This window comes from Suncus etruscus, chromosome 1 (assembly GCF_024139225.1).
Source record: "Suncus etruscus isolate mSunEtr1 chromosome 1, mSunEtr1.pri.cur, whole genome shotgun sequence".
Classification (NCBI taxonomy): domain Eukaryota; kingdom Metazoa; phylum Chordata; class Mammalia; order Eulipotyphla; family Soricidae; genus Suncus; species Suncus etruscus.
In genome coordinates this window covers 15,397,431-15,424,513 of record NC_064848.1, presented here as the reverse complement: position 1 = coordinate 15,424,513, position 27,083 = coordinate 15,397,431, and the positions used below count along the sequence as shown (strand labels likewise).

Sequence of the window (27,083 nt, the reverse complement as noted above, 5' to 3'; positions counted from 1 at the left end):
AAGAGTAATGACTGCAGTCTAGAGAAATAAACTACATTGAGAACTATCATAACAATTGTGAATGAATGAGGGAAGTAGAAAGCCTGTCTAGAGTACAGGTGGAGGTGGGGTGGAAAGGAGGGAGATTTGGGACATTGGTGATGGGAATGCAGCACTGGTGAAGGGGGGTGTTCTTTACATGACTGAAATCCCCTAACCACAATCATATTTGTAATCAAGGTGTTTACATAAATATATTAATTTTAAAAAAGAAGTTTTTAACATATTTTAAGTATTCGATGTTTAGGAACACTCTTTTAAATTGTCTTTATTATTTTCTTCTAATTTGTTATTTATAGATAGAGCTGCAAAATATTTTGTGTGTTGATTTTTGTAGGCTGACACTTATGCTATATTGGCCTTAGTGTTTCCTAAGAGTTTTCAGTAAAGTCTTTAGGGCCTTCTAGGTATAGTATCACATGGTCCTGAAAATAGTGGCAGTTTGATCTCTTCTTTTCAATTTGGATCCCTTTGAACTTTTCTTGTTTTGTTTTACCTTGTTTGGGCTCCCACCCGGTGGATGCTCAGGGGTTACTCCTGGCCTTTGCACACTCAGAAACTCACTTCTTGCTTGGGGGCCATATAGAATATTGGGGGATTGAACCGAGGTTCGTCCTCCCTAGGTCAGCCATGTGCAAGGCAAATGCCCTACTGCTGCACCACTACTCCAGCTCCCCCCTTTGAACTTTTTGCATTACTTTTTTTTTGTGTGTGTGTTGTGTGTGTGTGGCTTTTTGAGTCACACCCAGCAGTGCTCAGGGGTTTTCCTGGCTCCGTGCTGAGAAATTGCTACCTGGCAGCACGGGGGACCATATGGGACACCGGGATTCGAAACCGATGCCTTCTGCATGAAAGGTAAAACGCCCTTACCTCCATGCTATCTCTCAGGCCCCATAATTCTTTTTTTTTGTTTATTTGTTTTTGGGTCACCACCCCAGCAGCGCTCAGGGGCTTACTCCTGCTCTGATGCTCAGAAATTCCCCTGACATGTTCCTTTTTGCATTACTTAATTGCTGTAGTGAAGATCTCCAGTACTTCATTGGGGAAAGTGGATGTCCTTTGCTTGTGCCTGATCTCTTTCAGCATCAAGTTACTATTGGTCATCGGTTTTAAATTTTTTTATTTTGGGTGCTGGGTTGGAAAGAAGAGGGCCATCAGGGAGAGTAAGAGAGACTGTTGACATTAGTGAAGGAAATGCACACTGGTGAAGGTGGTTGTACATTGCTTGACTGTAACTTAATCATGAACAACCTTTATCTGTGGAAAAAGCATTGTAGTGTGAAGAATCATGTAAACCAATGTTGTAGAAACTAAATAAATATTAATTATAGAGACCTGGAGGGTGGTGGATGATGGTGAGATGGATGGAGAAGAGACCTTTCTGTGCCAGCCCGGGTCACGTGCCCTACAACTCCCTTCCAGCCAGGGGTCCTGAAGGTTCAGTGAAGCGGTGGGGAAATGGTCCACAGTCAATCATGACGTTTCAGAAGACACTGGTTTTATTACAAGCCACAGTCACCCACCACTGTGTGGCCTTTAATCTAACCCTTCTAAGTAGGCTCTATTTCAGCTGCCCTGACATCTCAACCTGTTTCTACATCCTCCCATCCTGCCAAACTCTCCTGCTGCTTCTCACTGAATCTCTCTGCTCAATACCTACACCCCTGAGGCAAACCCCCTTTATTAGCAACCCACAGACTCATCCCAGTAAGGGAGGGTCTCCCTCTCCAGGTGAACATTAAGTGACCCTAGGAACACATTGGCAATCTAAATTGGTGTGTTCCCACTGGGGATGACCGCATAAAAAAATACAGTCTAGGAATTCAAAGCACTATTATTGATATTATGACTTTTGCGGGGCATGTGCTAAGCTGCCAGGTCTCCTTGAAGTAGGAGAATGCACGCAGGAAGGGTGTGGAAGTTAGGGGGAGAGTACCCACCACTCGATCCAAAAATGTTCCTGGTAATATCAGCCAAATACTAGTATACCTGAACTTTGGTCAGATTGGTGTCTCTGCAGAGAATTGTAGAGAAGTGGGGAAGTAGGGCCATAGCAAAGCAGCAATTATAGGATGATAGATTCAGCAGGTGTGGCTTTGGGAGGGCAGGAGCTTAGCCCTCCACTTCCTCCTAAAATTACCAGCTTTTAGCTGAATGGCTAGTGTACCAGCTAGGTTCACATCTATTTCAAGAAAAGAGTGAGTCCTATGAAGCCTGGCTCAAGTGCAAAATTGGCAACTACCCTACTTGATGATTTTTTGTTTGTTTGTTTTTTGTTTTGGGTCACACCCGGCCGTGCTCAGGGGTTACTTCTGGCTCCACGCTCAGAAATCACTCCTGGCAGGCTGGGGGACCCATAGGGGATGCTGGGATTTGAACCACCAACCTTTTGCATGCCAGGAAAATGACTTACCTCCATGCTATCTCTCTGGCCCCTATTTTGATTGATTTTTAAATAATCATAAGTGAATGATGAATCTTGTCAAACATTCAAATCAACTTCCATGTATTAGCTGATGTAGTACTGATTTTTATTGTTTTTTTTTTTTTTTGAGTTATTGTTGTTGATATGGTGTATTACAGTAATTTATTTGCATGTGTGTTGAACCATCTTTGCGTTTTGCAATGAATACTACTGATTTGGTGTATGTTCCTTTTTGAACATATTATAGGTTCAGGTTAGCTAAGATTTGTTGAGAATCATTACATTGATGTGCACAAGGGTATCAGTCTGTGATTATCTTTTTTATTAGTAGCTTTATATGATTGTCATTAGGGTAACTTGGCTTCATAGAAGTTATTAGTAAGGAGTCCTGATTCTTTAATATTTGGAAGAGCTTGACACACTATATAAAACTTCTGAAGGTTTTAGGTAGAATCATTTAGTCAATCAGTCTGTGCCTTGGGCAATTTGTTTCTGGAGGAGATTTTAAATTATAATTTCAAATTTTCTTAATTCATCATTGATCTATTAAGCATTTATACTTCCTCATGACTCAGATTTGGATGTTGTATGATTCTGTTCTAAGATTACCATCAATCTTATTATGCCTTTCCTTTCTGACTGACTTCATTCAGCATGATAATTTCTAGTTCTATCCACATTACTGCAAATTGCATGGCTTTGTTCTTTCTTATAGCTATAATAGTCCATTATGTATATATATTATGTATTATATTAACCTCCAGCTATATTTGACTTTTGGGCTATTTTCTTATCATTGGGTATATATACTAAGTACAGTGAATGAACAAGGGTGTGAGTATATCCTTTGAAATCAATGTGCTTACTTCTTTGAGGATTATTGCCAAGTAGTAGTACTTTCTGGGTCATTTGGAAGTTCTATTTCTATTTTGGGTGTCCTATCTTCTTTTTTCCTCAGTTCATCAAAGGCCACCAGCCTGATCAGATCTTGTCACAGGAAGACAATGATATATTGTGTGGATTCTACAAACTCTTGGAGTGTGGGGATTCTAATCAAGTCCATTTTTGTCTTCACTGAGTGACAGAGGAAAGAATGGAGTACAGCTAAGAGTTGCACGGGATCATTCTAGTTGCTCTGGGCTAAAACAAAGAGAATCCTGGAAGGTGGATTTCAGAGACCTCCTTCTCTGCCTCTGCTGAGTCCCCATCTACCTTGATGATGAGTTGTAGGCTGCAAGGGATTGCTCCTAGGACAGTGTCTGGCTAGCTTCAGAGAGGAGGCAGGGGAGTGGGCCTGACTCACCAGGTGTGAGGGACCTCACAGGTAAAGGTGCTCATCGGGCCTGCTGAGCATAGCAGGTGGGGGGGTATAGCTCAGGGGTTAGAGCATTTGACTGCAGATCAAGAGGTCCCTGGTTCAAATCCAGGTGCCCCCTCTCTTTTTTGTACCTGAGTAACTCACTTGAACTTTTAGGATTCCATCGATGATTCAGAGCGCTGCATTCTTGGCCAGTGGGAGGACTCCTAGGGATTCCTTCTCCAGCTGTAGCATAATCCTGTTGTCTATGTAGAGGAGTCACCTCTCACCCTACCAATGGCTACTGAGGCTCCCCCCACAACACTTTTAAAACTACCTCCACATCCTTTCAGTCAGAAACCAGACCCTTTTCTCTGTCTTTGGCAAGCAGTATCTTCTCTCTGGCTTGATTTGACTGGGAAAATGGATCACAACTGGGCAGCTGGAACATTCATAACTTAAGCACTTAGGTTGGTAAATAATAATTTCATTATAGGTTTTTTGTTTATTTGTTTTTGGGTCACACTGGCCATGCTGAGGGGTTAATCCTTGGTGCTGTGCTCAGGAATCACTTCTGGAGGTAATAAGGGAATTATATAGGATGCTGGGGAGAGAATCTGGGTAGTAGCATACAAGGAAAATGCCCTCCCAGCTGTATTATTGCTCTGGTTCCTGATTTTATTGTTTAGTTGATTTGTTTTGGTGGAGAAAGTTTCACAGCAGCAACTCAGCCTCCTGATACTGCTATCATGAGACTTTACCTAGAGCCAAATGAGGCTACTACCCTCCCAGTTGGCCTCATTCCTGCAGGCCAGGTCAGCAGTCTTAGGCTCTCTACCTGAGAGTTGCTTTCCCAGTGAGTAGAGCCAGGAATAACCCTTGAGGACTGCCGGGTGTAGATTCACCCCCCCCCAAAATAAAAAAAAAATCTGATCAGAAACAAATTTAACGTGAATAAACCTCCCTCATCACTTGAGGCTTTTTATCTTAAAGTCCACCATCCTTATTCTGCCATTCAGAATCTTCAAGTCATTTGCAAAGAAAAGCATCAGAACTTTCAGAATTAAGTATATACATATAACTGAAGAATGACAAAAGAAATATTAGTTCCAGACTTGAAGTTACATTGATGCCAGTATATACTATTGCTTAGCACAGGTTACTTCACTGGCATCATTGTCTTTCTTTAAATGTCGGGGGCCGGGCGGTGGCGCTAAAGGTAAGGTGCCTGCCTTGCCTGCGCTAACCTTGGACGGACCGCGGTTCGATCCACCGGTGTCCCATATGGTCCCCCAAGCCAGGAGCAACTTCTGAGCACATAGCCAGGAGTAACCCCTGAGCGTTACCGGGTGTGGCCCAAAAACCAAAAAAAAAAAAAAAAAATGTCACAAAAATTTCTTTGAATAGTGAGTCAAACTCAAGCCAATTGATTGGAATAATCAGTTAGCACTCAAATAATACCTAGGTTTTAGTTTTTAGGCTGAAACAAAAGATGTCTCATTTCCAAAATCTTGGACACATTTTTTACCCAACATAAAGCTTAACAGGTACATATTTATATGTGTTGCCACTGTAATAAGGTTTACTTTGCTAATTATGCTATCTACCCTATTTTCCACTTAGAGACGGTTAGTCTTGGTTGCACAGAATAAACCTATTCAAACTAGTCAGGTTTAACTTTTCAACAAAAACTGGTTTCCATGTGAATTCCTGCAGTAAATATAAAATGTGACACATGATATTCTTTAAATTATGCAGGCTGTGCTTAGGGTCCCAGCAAGTGGGTTCTGGAGATGAGCAGTTTAAAGGAGACCCCTGGCTTCCCCGTTCCCACAGGGGGTGGGGAGGGGACTGGTGAACTTCTGACTTCCAGCAATTAGGAAGCAAACACCTCTGGGGGAGTAGGAAGCTTCAGCAGGCAATACAGCGATGATATGGCTCTATGCGTTCTTCACTTGGCAAAATCACAGACCAAAGTGGTGTCTCAGAAACAACACCCTCCCTCTTGACTATTTCTAAAATATAAAAGGGACACATGAATCTCCTTTGTATATCTCAGATGTATTCCCTTAACATTTATAACTCTTTTTGAATATCCTCATATAGTGACAATTTTGTCCACTAGTGTAATGAATCTGAGCTGTTAAATTCTTTGTTGGGTGTTTGTGAATCCACAAACAGTACCCAGAATGAGAAATTACTTCCCATCCCCTTGTCCCCTTTCGGGGGGAGACCTTGGTAATATTTATCCGCAGCAAATAATAATCCACACAGACAAGAAGGTTAGGGTATAAAAGATTGGGGGGTGGGGGGAGAGAGAGAGAGAGTGAGAGATGAGAGAGAGAGAGAGAGAGAGAGAGAGAGAGAGAGAGAGAGAGAGAGAGAGAGAGAGAGAGAGAGAGAGAGAGAGAGAGAGAGAGAGAGAGAGAGGAGAGTCCTCTTGCAGTCTGCAGTTTTCGCAAAAGGACCCCTCTTCCCTGTCCATCAAGCTATTTATTGCCAACTCCACAGCGCCCCCACCTGGAAGGTCTAGGTGGGACAATAGTCACAGAATAATCCTAAGGAAATATTTTTATATACAACAATTCCAAGACTAATCTTAGGAAACTTTTTCATATACTACACACTGGTTTTGTTATTTGATTGTTTGCTTTTCTCCCCTATGAGATCTGTTTTATAAGCAATACTGGTAGAAGAGTATCTCTGTGTAGAAGGCATGTTTGAACCAAATTACAGGGAATGTTGGACTTTATTTGTTGGTCCCCAGATGCACCAACAATATTGTGGCATTGTTTCTATTTTGCATATGCACATTAAAATGAGAAAATAACACATATGCAAACAATTTCTTATCTAATAGAGATGGAACACAAATTTGGTAATGTAGTTTGGCCTTATACCCTGAACATTGGCATAATGATTTGGCTCAGGCCTCAGAAGAATTGGCATCACCCATACACACCTGAAAAGTGGATACCATCTATGGAAACAACCACAATAAAAAAGTGGATACCATCTATGGAAACAACCACAATTGTCTACAACATTTCCAGGATCCAAACCTCTACCAGGGAAGACTACTCTGGCATTGACTTACTCCAAAGAGTGCTCTCAACACCCAGACAACTCAGCAACAGCCTGCTGGCAGGCCAGATCACTCCGCATCTAATGGTGTGCTGAAACTAGAGGATGCTCCACATCAGCCTGACTTCGATGAAAGAAATGCATAGAATCCAGAATCTTAAAATATAGGAACCTGATACCAACAACAGCTAAAGTGTGAAAAAGTTTCACCAGGACCACAGAGAATGACTCGGGTTGGACAGACTGATTTGCCTAGAGCCCAGAGTCGGTCTTATGCCAATAAACCTCGGGGGTGAGGTCTTTTTGTAATCAGGCCAAGGATATTTGTTTCTGTTTTCCCCATACTTTTCTGGGCCTATGCAAACAACGGCTATTGCCACTGTCACACTTTGACTATTTTTTTCTTTAACCCTATCCTTTAAGAAAAAAAAACAGGGGCCCGGAGAGATAGCACAGCGGTGTTTGCCTTGCAAGCAGCCGATCCAGGACCTAACGTGGTTGGTTCGAATCCCGGTGTCCCATATGGTCCCCGGTGCCTGCCAGGAGCTATTTCTGAGCAGACAGCCAGGAGTAACCCCTGAGCACCGCCGGGTGTGCCCCCCCCCCAAAAAAAAACAAGAAAAAAAAAAACAATTTACTGAACTTAAAAACAAATAACTGTAGTAGAATGCCTGTCTCGAATACAGGCTGGGATTGGGAGGGGGAATGTTATACTGGTGAAGGGGGGTGAACTGTTTGTGACTGTAACCCAACTATAATCATGTTACTTAAATAAAATATTAATTAAAAATTATACAGGATGTTCAATACAATTTGGTAAACAGATAAAGGGACTTTAGAGAAATAGGGGGCTGGGCGGTGGCGCTAAAGGTAAGGTGCACCTACCTTGCCTGCGCTAGCCTTGGACGGACCGCGGTTCGATCCCCTGGTGTCCCATATGGTCCCCCAAGCCAGGAGCAACTTCTGAGCACATAGCCAGGAGTAACCCCTGAGCGTTACCGGGTGTGGCCCAAAAACAAAAAAAAAAACAAAAAAAAAAACAAGAGAATTGATAACAGTATCACTGAAATCATTATGACAATAACAATATGTAGAATCTTAAAAAGTTCAGCTTCTTTGACATTGTCATCCTTCTCAATCGGGGGATATGGCATCCTCCTGGAAGAAATCTTCATTTCGGGAACGAGCAGATGCTTGATTTGCTTAATTTCTGTTCTGCTCCAATCTTCCTTCGATAGCTGGATAGCTCGTGGGTGGATATGGACAGTCAGGATTTGGAGCAGAGGCTTCTGCTTTAGCATCTGAACCCGATGGCGAACATGATCCACTTTCTCAAGAAACTCAAGGGGAGTTTCTTCCTGTAAAGATGTTGCCAGGGTGACTAACTCAAGCTGCTGCTCTTGCAACTCTCTCATTCTTTCGATTTCGGGCATATATATCTGACAAATCCTTTTGCTGACACCACAAAGGGCAGTCAGGAACAGCTTTTTCTTCTGTTCCAATACATCACTAAGCTCCTTGAAATACTGAAGAACGACTTCCTTATTCCTTTGGACCATCCTCTCCGAATTCAATTTCTGTTCTTCAAGCTTCTGAATCAGATGGCTGAGGCCTGTCCAGTGAGCATCACTCAACTGCTGCAGCAATTCCTTGGGTGTTTCCTTCTCCTTGAGGTAGGCGCTGTTGAGGTCATCTATTGGGTGGTTCTTATGCTGACCCATGGTGAGGCAATGCCCACAGACTAGCTTCTTATCCAGCAGACAGTAAACATTTAATGGTTGCCTATAGTGTTCAGGGCAGGTGGCAATTTCCGAGTGATCTTCTTGCTGGTACTTCTCGATAATACCCTTTAATGCAAAATTAACCGGTAAAGAGTCTATGCCCGAGGGAGCAACCGCGGTCATGCTTCTGCAGCTAGGGCACTTGAGTGGGATCCGCAAAGGCCTCCATATGTAAAAGGGACTTGCTGCCCGAAGAATGCTTTCTAAACAAGTCTTACAGAATGTGTGAGAGCATGGCAGTACACGAGGGTCTTCAAAAATACTGTAGCAAATGGGACATGTTAACTCATCCTCAAACTTGTGCATTTCCTACTCTTGTCGAGCTTCTGCTTTGAGGGCAGAATACACTCGATCTTCGCCAACTTTTCCAGCTTTATGTTTCTGAAAGGAAATGACTAGTTCAGACTCACATCTCCGGGGACACAAGGCGGACAGTCCCGGTCCAAGGGGCGCTGGGCACTTGCGACGTGGACGCGAACCCGTCGGCAGCGTGTTCTGGACCCACTGCCTGGACGGTTCGAACCTTCACGTCGGACCAAACAGATCGTCACAATGGGCCTGTGTCCCCGCGTCCCGGGTCAGGCCGGGCAGGGAGACACCCCGCCCCGTTCAACGGGTGCCTCCAGGTGAGACAAGAGTCTCCCCTTGGGTCTCTCTGAACCCGCAGAGGACGCGCACCCCGCCGGCCCCAGCTGTCTGTGCCTGCTGTCGGGGGACCCTTGACCCCCAAAACACCCGGATTCGGGGCATGTCCGCCCCCCTTTGAAACCACACCGGATGCAGGAACTTCCATGTAGGACAAGACACACAGGAACCGAGTCCACGCGTGCCACCCAGCTCTTCACCTACATACAAGCACTCAGACAGACAAGACAGACAGACACAGGCACCGAGCATTTATTTCATGTGCCTGTTGGCCATCTGTTGGTCTTATTCAGAGAAATGTCTGTTCATTTCCTCTCCCCATTTTTGGATGGGTTTTTAGGTTTTATGGAGTTAACCCTTTGGGTAACCTATCTTTCAAAGCAGGATGGGGAGCAAAGGGTGGTGGTGTGGGATGCATTCTGGCAATGTCGTGAAAGGAGGTTGACACGAGATCAACCCTGATTCCTTGTGTGTCTGAAGCCCAACTATGAAGGACTTTGCAAATCACAATGGTTTCAATAAAATAAAAGGAAAACAACTTAAGTGTAACTGACACATAACATTACATTATTTTATGCGTTCATTGTGATTTAATAAGTATCTACATTGCAATTATATGTATCTGTATATATAGCATATGAGTATATATAGTATAAGGTTGGAACATCCATTATTACACATAGTTATGGTTTTTCTTGTGATAAATTTCTTTAAGATTTATTCTCTTGGGGCCAAAGAGATAGCATGGAGGTAAGGCGGTTGCCTTGCGTGCAGAAGGTAGGTGGTTCGAAACCTGGCAGGCTCCGGGGAACATATGAGATGCCGATATTCTCAGGAGTAACCCCTGAGTGCTGCCAGGTGTGACCCAAAAACCAAAAAAAAAATGTTATTCTCAGCAACTTTCAAAAAAGCATTATATGTGGTTAACAATAGTCATCAGACTGTATATTACATACCCTAAATTTACTTATCTTTTTTTTTTTTTTTTTTTTTTTGCTGAGAGGAGATAGTGTCTACCAAGAGGTGATTATAGGAATCTGGGATCACTTATAATTTTTGTCTACAAGGCAGACAGTTCAATGCAAAGGCCTGAGAATGTGATGCTTCTTGAGCCCTGCAATGCTGGTGGTTTAGTGGGAAGCCCTGGCAGTTCTCTAAAGCCTCCAGCTCTGCACCCAGAGATGGAATCATGTGGTACCAGAGATAGAACTGGTACTGGTTACAATTAAATCATACCCCTGTACTAAAAAAGTGCTGTATGCAAACAATATACATGAAGCAACCCAAAGTGGTTATTTTTGGTGGGTAAGGGAGAATGGGGAGAGAAGTATTGCATATAAGCTTTAAAAACAGTATTTGACTTCAATAATCATTGCATAAAGACTTTGATAAAGACAAAATTCCATAACATTAGAGGACCACATCCTGGGGATAGAAGTTCGCTAAACCTGAAGAGGTCACTGCAGCTCATAGTCCTCTGCTGGACCCTGAACTTGGGCTACCTGTACTCTGGGGTTCCCATGAACTTCTCAGTAGGACCCCTTGATCCAGGACAGTAAAGAAGTTTATCAATTCTCCGATGATGACGACCCCAATGGATCAATGTGCACACCTGTGCACATCTAGGACACAGTGGCAGGAGCTGTGTGATTGTTTCTTGGTGGTTGTATCAAAGAGACAGAGACATTATTCTGAAGCTCTCCCAGTTATAATGTCCCTGCCTCTGTAGATGCTGAAACCAACAATAAGAGGGAAAGAACATATGCTGCTGTGAAGGGTGGAGGCCCCTGTGGATGATGCTGTTGGAGTTGGGGTAGTTTGTGGCAGGTAACTGCTTTGTCCTTCCATCTTGGACAAATGAGTGATCACTTGCTCTCTGCCATGGAAGCATGGGATGACTTTGGGATAAAGCTGATTATAAGACTCACCTGATGTGTGTGTAGGTTTAGCTCAGGGGTAAAGCATTTACTGCAGATCCAGAGGCCCCAGTTCAAATTTGGATTCCCTTGTAATATTGTTTCTCCAACTCATGCAAGTGGGGTTCTCCTTTTCCTTGATGTTCCATTTCCTTTCTTTCATAATAGCAGGGACACCCCATGCTGATTGGCTATCCTCAGGCCTGCTCAGCAGACTCCAGAGCTCGCTCTCTCTCTCTCTCTCTCTCTCTCTCTCTCTCACTCACACACACACACACACACACACACACACACACACACATCCTACCCTCAGCTTCTCTCAAGGAGTCAGCAGCATTCTCAAAGAGAAGCTGAAGCAGGAGGCAGATTCTGAAAACTTGTCTGGCAGCCAGATTGCTATAGATGAGACACCCCTTCCAGATCAATACAAACACCCTAAAGGCCATGCTCATCCTCTTTCTCAAACAAATACTTTGGTGCAGTGAAAGGTGGGATTGACCTGGAAGGATGTGTAGACTCAGCCTCACATAGGGACACTTTCTGGACACTGCTATACCTCAAAGCCCTTCATCCTGCTCAACTCCTGTCACAGGAAGATAAGGGTGTGAACCCTACAAACCTGCTTCAGGAGCTTAGGACTATGGTTCAAGTAATTTCTGTCCTCACTTGAGACAGAGAGAAGATGGGTACAGCTAAGAGTTGGGATCACTTTAGAGCCCTGGGATAAATCAAATAGAAGTGGAGGTGGGTTTCAGAAACCCCTCACCTGCTGCTGAGTCCTCACTCACCCTGAGACTAGGCTGCTGAATGTCTTCGCACTCTGAGATGCTCCTGGGACAGGTTTTGCAGATTCAGAGAGGCGGAAGGGGAGCAACCAGGTGAGAGGGACTCACAGGTAAAAGTATTCATCAAACTACATGTACACAGCAGGGGGCATAGCTCAGGGGTAGAGCATTTGACTGCAGATCAAGAGGTCCCCGGTTCAAATCCGGGTGCCCCCTCTTTTTGGTACCTCTTTTTGGTACTTGCAGCATGGGGGTCCTACTGATGGTCAGAGAGCTGCATTAATGGCCCATGGAGGCCCCCCAAGTTCCCTTTTAGACTACAGTGTCCCTGATGTCTCTGTGTGGAGAGGTCACATCAGCCTACTATGCCCTCTGAGACCTCTACCTCCATAGAGGTCCCCTGACATAATAGATCTCAGGACCACTTAGCTCTGGTTCCCCCACTGAATTCTGACTCACAGCAGGCAGAACTATGACTGCAGGTGCTGCTCTTGGTGCACATTTGACTTTCTCTGAGTCTGTGTGGAAGGTGGATGAGATTAGCATATCCAGAAACACAGGCCCTCACACTCAGAGCTCTGTATTCCACAGTTTGTGACAGCACCACTTTCCACACCTGCCTGAGACAGCCCCTCAGCATCCATAGATGCATGGTGTCCTTTGCTTACATGGTTTAGAGACCCCAACTCTAATCACCTGCTCTCTGATTACTCACTCCTGATGTAAATGAATGCTTGCGGAAATAACCAACTCAGATTGTACATCCATATGCAAGGGTTATTATGAGAAATGGACTTCAATTTGGAAAAGCATAACCTTGTTTGAGAGTCATACAGCATGTGATTGTATATCATTGCACACCCTCTGGACCTGCAAGGATTACTCAGAAGCCTAAGAGCCTGTGGTTCCACTGAGGAAAAGATAAATCCTACCTTGGCCCCTCAGAATGCTGGGTCAAAGGTAGGTAATATAAGAAACATGACACCTAACAAAGTAATGCCCCTGGAAGACACAACTCAGGTCAAGTCCAAAGCAGCTTATGAGATGGACAGAGATGATGGAGACATAGGTGTGGGGCTGACAGGCTGATGAGGCCCCTGTTCTACAGATGCTTCTGGAAAGGTTGCTGAAGATGGTCGCACTTTAGCTGCACACTTGGCTTGGGACATTTGTTTGCCCTGCCTCTTTTGTCCCACATTCTGATGAAATATTCTGGTGTGCATCCTGGGTAAAATGATTTTTCTGTGGGCCATTCAGATGATTCTAGGCCACATTTGTGTAAAAATTATCTACTGCCGTATCTTCATCATCAGTATTCCAGAAAACCAGGAATCTGGACCAGACTTTTCTATCAAAATTGGGGAGTAGAAGCAGAGGAACAAATCTCAGTAGAGAAAAAATGAGGGGGCACCCGGATTTGAACCGGGGACCTCTTGATCTGCAGTCAAATGCTCTACCCCTGAGCTATGCCCCCACATCTATCAAATGGTCTAATGAACACCTTTCACTTCAGAGTCACTCCCACACCCCCACAGCACAGAACAAGTGTCCACTTGTTCTTCATGCTGGAAGGCCCAAACAATGATTCTCTTCAAACTCCCCCACCTCTACTGAACCATCTGTAAGACCCTCTGCACATCAGGAAGCATCTGTCCCTTACAGGTCAGTGGCTTCAGCACCTACAGTGGCAGGGACATTAATGCTGGGAGAATTTCAGCATTGTCTCTGCTTCTATGATATAACAACCAAGTGACTATCATGCAGCTCCTACCACTGTGTCCTACATATACCAGGTATCTCTCCATCAGGACTGTCATCATTGAGGGCCTTCAGAGGGGTTGGAGAACTTTCTGCCATGATTCACATTTTACTAGGAATCCCACAGGTTCTCTTGGAGCTCTAGGACTCTGTATTATTTGAGTTTTTCTGTCCTTGATAAATGGACAGAAGGAAAAAAAATGTGTACTTCTAGAAGTTTTGGAATCATTTTGGTTCCTCACCAATAAAGTAATGGGAAAGGGTAGAACTTCAGAGGCCCCTTCTGGCCTCTGCTTTGTCCCCACCCTTTCTGGGACTGGTCTGCAAGAACACTTTTAGGGACAGATCTGGCAGCTTCTGAGAGGAGGCAGGGGAGCAGCCTGACTCACCAGGTGAGAGAGACTCACAGGTAAAGGTGCTCATTAGGCTACAAGGCATGGGGCACAGCTCAGGCATAGAGTATTTAACTGAAAACCAAGAGGTTCCTGGATCAAATCTGGGTGCCCTTTCTTTTTGGTGAGACCTCATTTGAGGGGGGTTAGAAAGATGAGCACCCCAGGTCTATAGGGTCACAGCTCATCATTTGACAGCTCCTAGGGCAGCATCACTTAGCATCTCTGCATGTGTTCTGTTTTACTCCACAACCATAGGACTCCTCCACTTCACATCAGTGACAACGATCTCTGCCATGCTGTGACCTGCTCTTGTTCAGCATTCTCTTCCTATACACGAGGATTAGTTTCCATTACATAAGTGAGGGTTGATGCGATTGATTAACCAGGTCACATATACTCTCTGCAAAATAAGGGTATGTACAAAAATCAATCAGAGAGCATATGTAAATAAGGAATTGACTAGAGGTCTTTATTACTTCTGTAATAAATAAATGTAATAAAGGCCTGCTCCCTTGAAGCTTTCCCTTTCTCTAACACGTACACTGAATTTGTACTTAGAACTTGCAGGTGAACCAACAATCCCCTTCTCTTCAGGTCACAGACTCTCCAGAGCTGCCTCCACAACATTAAGAGAAGGATCTGGGGTGTAGGATCCTGTACCTGAATGTTACCTGGAACCCTGGTCTCCAGGGGCCCAGTTTGGAGACAGTGATTCTCTGTCACCTGGTTAAGAACACGAAGTTAAGGCTATGTCCCTCCTGTGTCCCCTTCCCTAGGGCCACACTACATATCTGTGTGTGTGTATGTGTGTGTGTTGGACAGACACAGCCAAGCAGTGGCTGTGGTGGTTTGGACTGAGTTTGAACAGGATGTTTTTTGTTAAATTAAAGGAATTTATATAAGGAATTGTTTCCTCTTAATCTCAATTTCAAGGGGTGAAAAATTCTTGGTGGAACATTTGCATTTCAGTAATTAGCTTAGTTTTCTAGCATAGTTTTCATGGTTGCTGCCTTGCTTTTCACCATGGCTCCTTGTGCCCTCAGACTCTGACCCCCACACATGGTCACATGTGGGCTCTGTGCTGCATCAATATTTGGTTCTGTGACTATCCTGTGGATTATCACCCTTGTGAGATTCACATCAGCTCCTGGCAACACCTGTCCTGCTCATTGAAGTGAGTAACAGGGCCAGAACATCCATGCATCCAAAATGCTGAACTCACCACAGGACAGATTAAAAAGCTGAGACACTGAGCATTCTTATGTGGGTCCCCACTGTCAGGATAAACCCAGGTTCAGAGCCTGTGGTCTACCCCCATTCCCAGGCCCCTCCATCTGAGACACGCTGGACCCCATGTTTCACAAAATCCTTTGTAGCTTGTGCTCCTCGGAAGAGAGAATCTACCTTGTTTAGGACTCTCTGGCCACACACAATTGAATCTCACAGCTTGTGTCCCCTGTGCATCATCGGTGCAAATTCATGGTGAAGCCCAAGCTGTGGCAGTGACTGAATGCTGGACCAGGGACTCCACATTCTGCTTTAATTACCTCCCATAGGACCTGGTGCTTCTCAAGTCTCTTCTCTCTTCAAGACTGGGTCATCTCTGCACCCTGTTCAGGGACTGAGGAGGACACCCCTGAAATGTCATGTCTTCTATCCTCTACTGTTAAGTTATACCTTGATGCAGAGACACCAAGGTAAAGGTATTCTTGATATCATCTTGATCTCATCTCATTCTTCATCTTATTTCAATGCTGGACTCAGGACATACTCTAATGCTTGCCAAATCTCTTACAATATCTTGGGTCACCCCATCTGCACTCAGTTTTCAGAGCAACAGTGGAATGGCTAGAAATTTATGTAGTGGGGCCGGAGTGATAGCACAGCAGTAGGGCATTTTCCTTTCATGCTGCCAAATCAGGACTGACCTGTGTTCAATCCCTGGCATCCCATATGGTCCCCCGAGTCTGCCAGGAGCAATTTCTGAGCATAGAGCCAAGAGTAACCCCTGAGAACCACCGGGGGTGGCCCAAAAAACAAACAAACAAACAAAGAAATCTGTGTAGAGGGGTCAGAGAGATAGATAGTATATTGGGTAAGGGATTTGCTTTGCACACAGCATGTCCAAGTTTGATCCTGTAGAAACCTAGCCATAGTGTGTTCCTGTATATAATGTAATATTACAGCTCTCATAGTCTTTTTCCTTCCTTCCTTCCTTTCTTTCTTTTTCTTTTCTTTCTTTCTTTCTTTCTTTCTTTCTTTCTTTCTTTCTTTCTTTCTTTCTTTCTTTCTTTCTTTCTTTCTTTCTTTCTTTCTTTCTTTCTTTCTTTCTTTCTTTCTTTCTTTCTTTCTTTCTTTCTTTCTTTCTTTCTCTTTCTTTCTTTCTTTCTTTCTTTCTTTCTTGGTTTCTGGGCCACACCCGTTTGACGCTCAGGGGTTACTCCTGGCTATGTGCTCAGAAATCGCCCCTGGCTTGGGGGGACCATATGGGACGCCGGGGGATCGAACCGCGGTCCTTCCTTGGCTAGCGCTTGCAAGGCAGACACCTTACCTCCATACCTCCAGCGCCACCTACCCGGCCTCTCCTTTTCTTTTCTTTTCTTTTCTTTTCTTTTCTTTTCTTTTCTTTTCTTTTCTTTTCTTTTCTTTTCTTTTCTTTCTTTCTTTCTTTCTTTCTTTCTTTCTTTCTTTCTTTCTTTTCTTTTCTTTTCTTTTCTTTTTTTTTTTTCTTTTTTTCTTTTCTTTTCTTTTCCTTCCTTCCTTCCTTCCTTCCTTCCTTCCTTCCTTCCTTCCTTCCTTCCTTCCTTCCTTCCTTCCTTCCTTCCTTCTTTCTTTTTCTTTCTTTCCTCCCTCCCTCCCTCCCTCCCTCCTCCCTCCCTTCCTTCCTTCCTTCCTTCCTTCTTTTTTTTTTTTTTTTTTTTTTTTTTTTAGTTTTTGGGTCACACCGGCAATGCTCAGGGGTTACTCCTGGCTGTCTGCTCAGAAATAGCTCCTGGCAGGCACGGGGGACCATATGGGACACCGGGATTCGAACCAACCACCTTTGGTCCTGGATTGGCTGCTTGCAAGGTAAACGCCGCTGTGCTATCTCTCTGGGCCCCTTCCTTCCTTTCTCTCTCTCTCTCTCTCTCTCTCTCTCTCTCTCTCTCTCTCTCTCTCTGTCTCTCTCTCTCTCTCTCTCTCTCTCTCTCTCCTCTCTCTCTCTCTCTCTCTCTCTCTCTCGTTTTTGGGTCAAACCTGTTAATGCTCAGGGGTTACTCCTGGCTCCATGCTCAGAAATCACTCCTGGCAGGCTCAGGGGACCATATGAGATGCCAGGATTTGAACCAATGACATTCTGCATGAAAGGCAAACGCCTTATCTCCATGCTATCTCTCCAGCTCCTCCCATAGTCTTTCAAGAGTGTTCTCTTAATCTAGAGCCAGGAGTAAGTCCTGATACAGCCAGGCATGTCCCTCGTTATCTGTGTAGAAATAAAGTTTCTCAAACCCCAGCTTTCCAAGAGTAGAGTGCATGTGCCAGAGCAATTAGTACAGCAGGTAGGGCACTTTGCTTGCACATGCCCGACACAGGTTCAGTCCCTAGTTTCCCATATGATGCCCTGAGCTCAGAGCCATGAGTAAACACTGATCATTTCTGGGTGTGGCCCCAAACAAAATGAAAACATAAAAGCAAACAAACAAAAAACAGGAGCCCATTAGAGAAGTGGGAGAGACGCTAAAGCAAGAGAGTTTGCAGATGCCAGAGTTCAGAGCCACTGGGGCAGATCACATGGGCCAGACACGTGCATCATCATGGCCATTCTCACATGTGCTCATGATTCATCAAACCCAGAGGTTGGTGTGGCAGAAGTTTGGATTTGATGATCCAAAAACAGCTTATTGTGATAAAGCTACTAGCTAACAAGGAAATCTCTTCCCTCCATAGGCAGAAAGCAGAACAGACATAGTCATTCCAGAAGCCTTGCCCCCAGCTTATGGACTCGATCTCCTGACACATTCTCCTGCCCCATAAGTTGGCAATGAGCACTTGGATCTCCCTAAGTGGAAATATCCTGCTACCCTGAGTTCTAATCAAGACTAAACGGTGCCTGCAAAGCAACTCTTTTTTTTTTGGTTTTTTGGGCCACACCCGGTGGTGCTCAGGGGTTACTCCTGGCTGTCTGCTCAGAAATAGCTCCTGGCAGGCACGGGGGATCATATGGGACACCGGGATTCGAACCAACCACCTTTGGTTCTGGATCGACTGCTTGTAAGGCAAATGCCGCTGTGCTATCTCTCCGGGTCTCAAGCAACTCTTTCTTTATGGGAGTGGGACAATCCTGAAGGTGCTAAAAACTTTCTTCTAGCTCTGTGCTCACAGGTCACTCCTTGGGGGTTCAAGAAATCCTTGGGGTCTTGGAGGTCTAATCAGAGTCAGCTACATGCAAGGTAGATGCCCTACACACTGTACTAACTCTCTGTTTTCTACAAAGTGACTCTTCCATGTGTGGTGGTTAATTGCTTTGTCTTATAATGTTACAGGGGATACTTTACTGTTCATCTCCCTCTTCCCCCACCTTGCCCTCCTGGGATCTAGTGCAAATTTAGCCTTATTCCCATGGCTGCTCCATACCCAAAGGCAGATGCCCCATGTCCCTGGTATTAGGGATGTCCCTACCTCCAGCCTCCTTCTAGGCCAACTCCAAGCTGTCCCAGGCATGTCCTATGTCCTATGTCTCAGTGGACATAGTGGGATGAAGTGTCTCCTCCACACAGAAGAATATTAGGGATGCTGCATCTTGGGAAGAATCTGGAAGGCCTCCACAGACCATGAGTATAGCTCTCTGACCATCAATTGAACCCTACAGCTCTATGAGTGACTCAGGTATCAAAAAGAGGGGGCACCCGGATTTGAACCGGGGACCTCTTGATCTGCAGTCAAATGCTCTACCCCTGAGCTATGCCCCCTGCTATGTCCAGGTAGCCTCATGAGCATCTTTACCTATGAGTCCATCTCACCTGGTGAGTCAGGCCACTCTCCTGACCTCCTTTTAGAAGTTGCTAGACCTGTCTCAGAAGCCTACTTGCATTTTCCAGTCCATTTACATGGAGGGTGGGGACTCAACAGAGGCAGGAAAGGGGGTCCTGAACCCCACCTTCCAGGATCTGACCAGGGTTCCAGGATGAGCCCAAATCCTAGAGGTACCACTATCTTCCCTGTGTGTCTGTCTCAGCAAGGACAGAAATGACTGAAATCAAAGTCTTGAGCTCTAGGAGAAGCTGTGACAGGAGCTGACAGGCTAGTGGTTTTACAATGGGAGTCACTGTTTAATCATTGCCAGAAAAATGTCCTAAATACACGTTATCTTGATAACCAACAGAGGCTAGTATCTTCAGTATTGTGCTGGTGAGAAGCAACAAACTCCAGATGGGAATTCTTTGCTATTTTGTTATCTCCAAAAAGCTCCCTTTTTGGCTGAGCAGAGACCCAGGCTGCCTGAGGGTGCACATTCCCCCAGGGCTGTTTCTGTTCCCGATATTACATCAGCACAGGTGTGTCTGCAGACAGTTCAGGGGATCCTCCTCTGTGTTCACTAAGGTGAGTTAGGAGCTAAGTCCTTGGAACAGTAAGTCCCCTGAACAGTAGCACCCCTGACGTGACTTTCTGCTGCGTTTCAACAGACATGTCAGAAAAGGCAAGTGTGGCTGTGAGGCTACATCTGGATGGGCGCAGATCCCACGCTGTGTGATGGCTTCCCAGGTTGTGTCCACCCTGAACTGCACATGGGAGAATACAGGGTCAGGGCCACAGAGTATGGAACCCATCAAGATGTGCCATTGTGCCTCAATTTTCCTTAGCAGGGATTCAGTTCTTGCGATATGAATTAAGGTCATTCATGTGCAAAACAAGAAGAGAATTTGAGGAAAAAAGATCATTGACCAACAAACATTATTGCTAAAAAAAAAAATAGAAAACAGGGGGCCGGAGAGATAGCATGGAGGTAAGGCGTTTGCCTTTCATGCAGAAGGTCATCAGTTCGAATCCCGGCGTCCCATATGGTCCCCCGTGCCTGCCAGGAGCAATTTCTGAGCATGGAGCCAGGAATAACCCCTGAGCACCGCCGGGTGTGACCCAAAAACCAAAAAAAAAAAAAATATATAGAAAACAAAATTTCAACCAATCTTTAAAAATGCAGTTGAGTCTATTTTCCAGAATATGAAAAAAAAACAAAAGACAGTCTAAACAAAAAGAAACATAAATATAATCAAGTTGAAAACAACAAGTATACAATAGGAAGCTCAAAGATCCAGAAAGAGGGAATTATTAGAGATGACATAAAACTGGCAGGTTTTCCATTCCAAGCTACATGGTTTTGTTTGTTTGTTTGTTTGTTTTGTTTTTGGGGCCACACCCATTTGATGCTCAGGGGTTACTCCTGGCTAAGAGCTCAGAAATTGCCCCTGGCTTCGGGGGACCATATGGGACTCCGGGGGATCGAACCGCAGTCCTTCCTTGGCTAGCACTTGCAAGGCACACCTTACCTCTCGTGCCACCTCACCGGCCCCTTTTGTTTTTTTTTTTTAAGAAAGATCCTATAGGTACCAGCATGATGGACTAAAAGTGACCCTTGCCAAGAGCCTCATCCTCTTCTTTGCTGAGTGACTGCTGTGGATCGTCACAAGAGATGCAAAGAGCAGGTGAGGTTTTCCTGGCAAAACAAACACTTTAATTCATGAGCTAGTTCAATGCTATGAGGGGTTGTTATAGGGCAGTTGTCGGCAACCTTTTTTTTCAACTGAGCCAAATCTCGTCAAAACCACAATTGAAATTTATTTTGAGAGCCACATTTTGGGGGTGGGGATCACACCCGGCAATGCTCAAGGGTTATTCCTGGCTCTAAGCTCAGAAATCGCCCCTGACAGGCTCGGGGGACCATACGGGATGCCATGATTTGAACCAGTGACCTTCCACATGCAAGGCAAATGCCTTATCGCTGTGCTATCTCTTCAGCCCCTTGAGCTGTATCATTTAAGTCACAAGACTTATCAACTGCTATTGATAAAGCTGAACCCACTTTAAGATCATCAACTTGATGGTTGGTTATATTGAAAGACATTTTGACATTTTGGCTGTTCTATCCTTCACTGTTTTAGAAGACAATGACAACTCTTTCATTTTTTTTTTTTTAGAATTTCTTCTTTGTTCTTAAAATCCCTGAATAACTCTTCTGATGCACTTATAAAACATTGTTTTATGTATTCGCCATCTGTACATGGTTTGCCTCTCTTAGCAATCTCTTGACTAACTGCAAAACTTGCAAAATTAACATAGTTGGAAGACTGCACCCAGTGATTAAACACAGAACTTGATTTTTCTTGACTCTTCAGAAGTTTCTCAACTGCTTTCTTCCTTGCATCACCAACAGGATATTTAGTACTAAAGGACAAGTATTTTGTTGTAAAGTGTCTCTCCAAATTAGATTTTTTGTTATGTGCCAATTTTTCTTTATAAATAAGACAGGTTGGAAAGCCATTTATGTTCTGAAACGAGAAAGACTCGGTCCATTCCACTTTAAATTCACGGTTTTCGTCTTCCATTTTTCGTTGTTTTTCCTTTGTAGCCATGTCAAACAGGGCACCTATAAAAACGTTTCATTTTAAAATAAAGCCACCAACACCAAACCAGCATCCTTAATCACATAAAAGAAGTAATATTGGATGACACACTGTTATGGGGACCTTTGTGGATGACGCACAGCTATTTATCTGTGGAAGACACACTGGTATTTATCGGTGGATGACGCACTGTTATTTGTGAATGATGCACTGTTATGGGGGGATCTGTAGATGACGCACTGTTATGGGGGGATCTGTGGATGGCATCTTATATGTGTGTAAATAGTATTATAAAATTAGTGGGGCTCATCATGGATATTTTAAGCAGGGTTCATGCAACTAGTCCTCACTGGTACTGTTATATATTGACCTCAGAACCTGGCCACTAACTTATTTTGCTGGCTCTTACATTAAAAAAAATGCATAAAAAAAAAAAGAAAAAGAAAAAAAAAAAAAAGAAAAATAGGGGCCGGGCGGTGGCGCTAAAGGTAAGGTGCCTGCCTTGCCTGCGCTAGCCTTGGACGGACCTCGGTTCGATCCCCCGGTGTCCCATATGGTCCCCCAAGCCAGGAGCAACTTCTGAGCACATAGCCAGGAGTAACCCCTGAGCGTCAACGGGTGTGGCCCAAAAATCAAAAAAAAAAAATGCATGAAGCTCTGGCTCACAGGGCCCAATACAAATATTGTCCCACAGGGGAGGGGATGAGGCGGGGTCCAGACTGGACAGTGACTCATCAGGCACCAGGATGCAGCCACTGACCCACACACATCTCTCTCCTCTGTTGCTTCTCAGTATGTAGTGCAGAGGATGCTGCCTCTGTGCCACGGTGCCAGACAGAAAGTCACGTCCCCTCCATACGACAGGACCCTACTGGAACTGTGTGGAGCTGGCCGCCGGGGCTGCACACAGGGCTGGGACTGACAGAGGCTAGGAGCAGAGTCCTGACTCCTGGAGTGGCCTCCCGGCACACAGAAGAGCCAAATTAAAAGTGTAAAGAGCCACATGTAGCTCATCAATGCCGTGGATAACTTGAGACATCACAGACAAAACTTCCTTACAAAATGTACCTACATTATAGAGCTGGAGCAATAAATAGCACAGTGGTAGGTTGTTTGCCTTGTACCTGGCCGGCCCTGATTCAAACAGCATCCCATATGATCCCTCACGCCTGCCAGAAGTGCTTTCTGAGTTCAGAGACAGGAGTAATGTCTAAGTGCCACAAGTATGGCCCCAAAACAAAACAAAACAAAACAAAACAAAAAGATATCTACACTAGCACTTCGAAAATGCAACTAAATGCCCTGAGAGACAATACAGTGGATAGACTGCCTGCTGTGCATGCAGCCAACTCAAGTTCAATCCCAATCACTCTATATGTTTCCCAGAGTTCCATCAGGAGTGACCCCTAAGCGCAGTCAGGAGTTAACCTTGAGAACTTCCAGATGCTCCAGAAATGACCCCCAAACCAATTTTTTTTATATCTTTAGTTGACATTCCTAAACCAATTAAAAAAATCTTTAAAAAGAAAGCAATTGGGGCCAGAGAGATTACATGGAGGTAAGGCGTTTGCCTTCCATGCAAAAGGATGGTGGTTCAAATCCAGGCAGCCCATGTGGTTCCCTGTGTCTGTCAGGAGCTATTTCTGAGTGTAGAGCCAGGAGTAACCGCTGAGTGCTGCCGGGTGTGACCCAAAAACAAACAAACAACAACAACAACAAAAAACCCGCAAAAAAAAAAAAAGCAATTGTTGAACTTCCCATGTCAGAATCACAGTGGAGAAATATTCCATACTAGTTATTCATTTCAGCAGGCAGGAATGACACGAAGTCTGTCCCATGAAATTGTGACATTTCCCAGACAAGTAGCTATGAAGTCACAGAAAACAAAACAGGGACATGTTAATTTCCTGGAGTTCTTTCCTTGAAAAATGTATTAGAATTTTTTTTTTTTTTGACAAATGCAGCCATTGTATTTGCACCTGGCCATCTTCATAAACTCACTTTGTTCTTGAAAGAGATATAAACTAAGCCATGAAAAATCATAGGTAAACTGGCCATACAACTGAAAGCTGGCAATCTCAGGAGGAGAGGCTGGGCTGAGCTTCTGACCTACTGGGGCTATGCCTGCTGCATCCATCATCCATCACTGCCACTGTGCTTATGGACTTGTTTTACCACTTCTCTATGATAATCTGCAGAGACACCATCTGACCATACTTCCGATATGTCAATATTGGGACTAATATCACCAGAGCTCTTTTGGAGTGAATACGGGCACCCTGCCCCTCCATCCTTCTTCCAGGAGGCCTGGCAACTGTACCCATGCTCACAAACACAGTAGCCATGTTCACACCAGACCAACTTCATAGACTCAACCTTTTCCTTAAAGAGATATAAACCAAGCTATGAAAAATCATGGGTACATCGGCTGCACAGCTGGAAGCTGGCAATCTTGGGAGGAGAGGCTGGGCTAAGCCCTTGTCCTTTTGAAGCCATGCTTACTGCATCCATCACCCATAGTCGCTGCTTTGCCTATGGCTGTGCTTAACATTCCTTTATAACTCTCTGCAGAGACACCAATCTGACCAAACTCCAGGTTTGCCAGTATTTGGGCTGATATTGCCAAGACATTTTTTTTGGACTGAGTGCAGGCACCCTCTCTCACTTTTGCTTTCTTGTGTTTCAAGAAGTCCTAGCAGCCAAAACACACCCCACAAAAGCCAAAATATCAGAAATAGTGCTTTGAATTTCTGGACCATCAGTTACACTTGCAGCCATGTGACAACTTAATTTTTGTTTAATTTTGTCACCCAAAAGAACACACCAAGTTAGATACCAATGTGTAGCTGAAGTCCCTTAATGTTCAGAAACAAATCAAATAACACAATGGTCAACTAGCAACAAGAGATAACTAAACCTTCTGAAAATGACTTAATAACCTCATTGTAGATATAATAACTTTCAAAAATTTTCACTGTACTATTTTATTCTCTTCATTTATTTATTTATTTGGTTTTTGGGTCACACCCGGCAATGCTCACGGGTTACTCCAGGCTCTACGCTCAGAAATTGCTCCTGGCAGGCTTGGGGGACCATATGGGATGCCGGGATTCAAACCACCACCCTTCAGCATCTAAGGCAAACGCTCTACCAGTTCACTATCTCTCCGGACCCTATTCTCTTCATTTTTTCTTTCTATTCATTTAGAAAATATTATTATATTGTTAGACTTTTTAAAATTTGGGACAGGAGTGGTGGCGCTAGAGGTAAGGCGTCTGCCTTGCAAGTGGTAGCCTAGGACAGACTGTGGTTCAATGCCCGGTGTCCCATTGGTTCTCACAAGCCAGGAGTGATTTCTGAGCACATAGTAAGGAGTAACCTCTGATCGTCAAACGAGGGTGGCCCCATAAAATTTAGGGGGAATCTGTTTGGCAGTGCCCAGAAAGCATTACCAGGTAAGTAAACCCACATCCAGGACTGAGGCATAAAGTGGAATTGTTTGGCAGTTCCCAGAAAGCATCATCTGCTAAGTGACCCCGCCATTAAGGACTGAGCAGAAAGGGGAATTTGTTAAGGAGTACCCAGGAAATATCACCAGGTCAGCAGATCCCTCCCATCAAGGACAGAGCCAGAGAAGCACAGCCACTCTATTTAGCACTTATAGTCAAAGAATCCTAGCATGGCACTTAGAAAACATCACACTGCAACTTTGACAATGGAGAAACAACACAGGCTTCCAACATGCTTTGAGAATGAAGATGGTAGTTCTGATGACCCAAAAAGTACCAACTACCTACTTAGCCTCTCAGATAAGGACTTTAGAGAAGAAAAATGGAGGCTATTCACAGAACTCAAAACTAGCGTGGAACAAACTGAACAAAACACAAATAAGAATCTAGAGGAGGGCCCGGAGAAATAGCACAGCGGAGTTTGCCTTACAAGCAGCCGATCCAGGACCAAAGGTGGCTGGTTCGAATCCCGGTGTCCCATATGGTCCCCCGTGCCTGCCAGGAGCTATTTCTGAGCAGACAACCAGGAGTAACCCCTGAGCATCGCTGGGTGTGACCCAAAAACCAAAAAAAAAAAAAAAAAAAAAAAAGAATCTAGAGGAAATGGAAGTAGAAATTTGAAAACTTCAAACTGAAATAACAGGACGGAAAAACTTGGTAGGTGAAATAAAAACCTCACTAGAAAGTCTCTTCAACAGAGTAACAACAGCTGAGAACCAAATCAGTGATTTGAAATATGAGATGCATAACACTTCCATACAATAGAAGTTGGATAAGAGCCTTAAAACAAGCGATCTGGTAATGGGAAAAATCCTCAAAGAATGTGAACAGACATAAATAGAAGTCTTTGATAAACTCAATAGAAACAACATAATAATCAATGGACTCCCAGAAACCCAAATAGAAAACCTCCAAGAATATAAACAGTCAAGAAGAACATCACTGTAGAGAAACTCCCAGAGCTAAAGAGTGCATGCAACCAAATCCTGCATGCCCAGTGGTAGGATATAGTGACAAAACTCAACAAAATTAATGCTTTGCCAAGAGTACTTATATTCAGCTCTGAAGGAAGAATACACAGCTTTACTAATAAACAACAGCTCAGAACATTTTCAGACTCAAATCCAGCCTTAAAAGATGAAACGAAAGATCTTCTTTAATCAGAACAAATACTCTAAGTGCATGGAAAGGAATGCTGAACCTATACAAATGCAGGCTACAGTGTGGCAGAAGTACTTGTCACTGAAATGATATTGAAAAGTGCTTTAGTTGCAGATGGAAATGCTGAAACATTGGTGGTGCTACTCCAGGAGCTTTCAAATGATGAGCGGTGATTTTTACAGTCCTGGACTACAGGTTTTTTCACCTCCCACAAGGGAGACAGGTACCAAAAGAAGGGGGCACCTGGATTTGAACCAGGGACCTCTTGATCTGCAGTCAAATGCTCTACCCCTGAGCTATACCCCCTGCTATGTCCAGGTAGTCTGATGAGCATCTTTACCTGTGAGTCCCTCTCACCTGGTGAATAGGCCACTCTCCTGCCCTCTTCTCAGAAATTGCCTGGCCTGTTTAAATCCAGAGTTTAAATCCAGGTGCTCCATACTCAAAGACAGATTACCCATGGCACTGGTACCAGGGATGTCCCTACATCCTGCCTCCTTTGAGGCCAACTGAAAGCTGTTCCAGGGGACCTCAGTGGACATAGTGGGATGAAGTGTCTCCTCCAGAGGAATATTAGGGATGTTGCATCCTGAGAGGAGTGTGAGAGGCCTCCACAGATAATGACTATAGCTCTCTGACCATCACTTGGACCCCAAAACTTCTAGTGAGTGACTGAGGTACCAAAAAGAG

General features: G+C 44.3%; 1 protein-coding gene and 5 non-coding genes across 6 annotated transcripts; 2 read left to right on the top strand and 4 right to left on the bottom strand.

Annotated features, from left to right (window-relative positions):
• The first annotated feature begins 3,827 nt into the window (after positions 1 to 3,827).
• On the top strand, positions 3,828 to 3,900 carry TRNAC-GCA (transfer RNA cysteine (anticodon GCA)). The gene has a single exon. It is a non-coding gene; the product is annotated as a tRNA-Cys (tRNA).
• A 1,490-nt stretch (positions 3,901 to 5,390) lies between these two features.
• On the bottom strand, positions 5,391 to 8,932 carry LOC126020214 (tripartite motif-containing protein 59-like). The gene is made up of 4 exons (XM_049782013.1): positions 7,887 to 8,932; positions 7,517 to 7,532; positions 5,845 to 5,882; positions 5,391 to 5,520 (listed from the first exon to the last, which is right to left on the bottom strand). The coding sequence occupies exons 1-4, from the start codon at positions 8,930 to 8,932 to the stop codon at positions 5,391 to 5,393; spliced, it is 1,230 nt and encodes a 409-aa protein (XP_049637970.1).
• Positions 8,933 to 12,116: 3,184 nt separating this feature from the next.
• TRNAC-GCA (transfer RNA cysteine (anticodon GCA)) lies at positions 12,117 to 12,188 on the top strand. Its single transcript has one exon. It is a non-coding gene; the product is annotated as a tRNA-Cys (tRNA).
• Positions 12,189 to 13,374: 1,186 nt separating this feature from the next.
• Positions 13,375 to 13,446, bottom strand: TRNAC-GCA (transfer RNA cysteine (anticodon GCA)). Its single transcript has one exon. It is a non-coding gene; the product is annotated as a tRNA-Cys (tRNA).
• Positions 13,447 to 19,002: 5,556 nt separating this feature from the next.
• On the bottom strand, positions 19,003 to 19,074 carry TRNAC-GCA (transfer RNA cysteine (anticodon GCA)). The gene has a single exon. It is a non-coding gene; the product is annotated as a tRNA-Cys (tRNA).
• A 7,553-nt stretch (positions 19,075 to 26,627) lies between these two features.
• On the bottom strand, positions 26,628 to 26,699 carry TRNAC-GCA (transfer RNA cysteine (anticodon GCA)). Its single transcript has one exon. It is a non-coding gene; the product is annotated as a tRNA-Cys (tRNA).
• Positions 26,700 to 27,083: the final 384 nt, after the last annotated feature.

What these genes read in the sequence shown, in the direction of transcription:
- LOC126020214 (XM_049782013.1), bottom strand. Translation starts at nt 8,932, where the DNA reads ATGCACAAGTTTGAGGATGAGTTAACATGTCCCATTTGCTACAGTATT. An exon ending in TATGAGGATATTCAAAAAGA is followed by an intron (nt 5,521 to 5,844) that starts GTTATAAATGTT and finishes CCCTAAGCACAG; the next exon opens with CCTGCATAATTTAAAGAATA.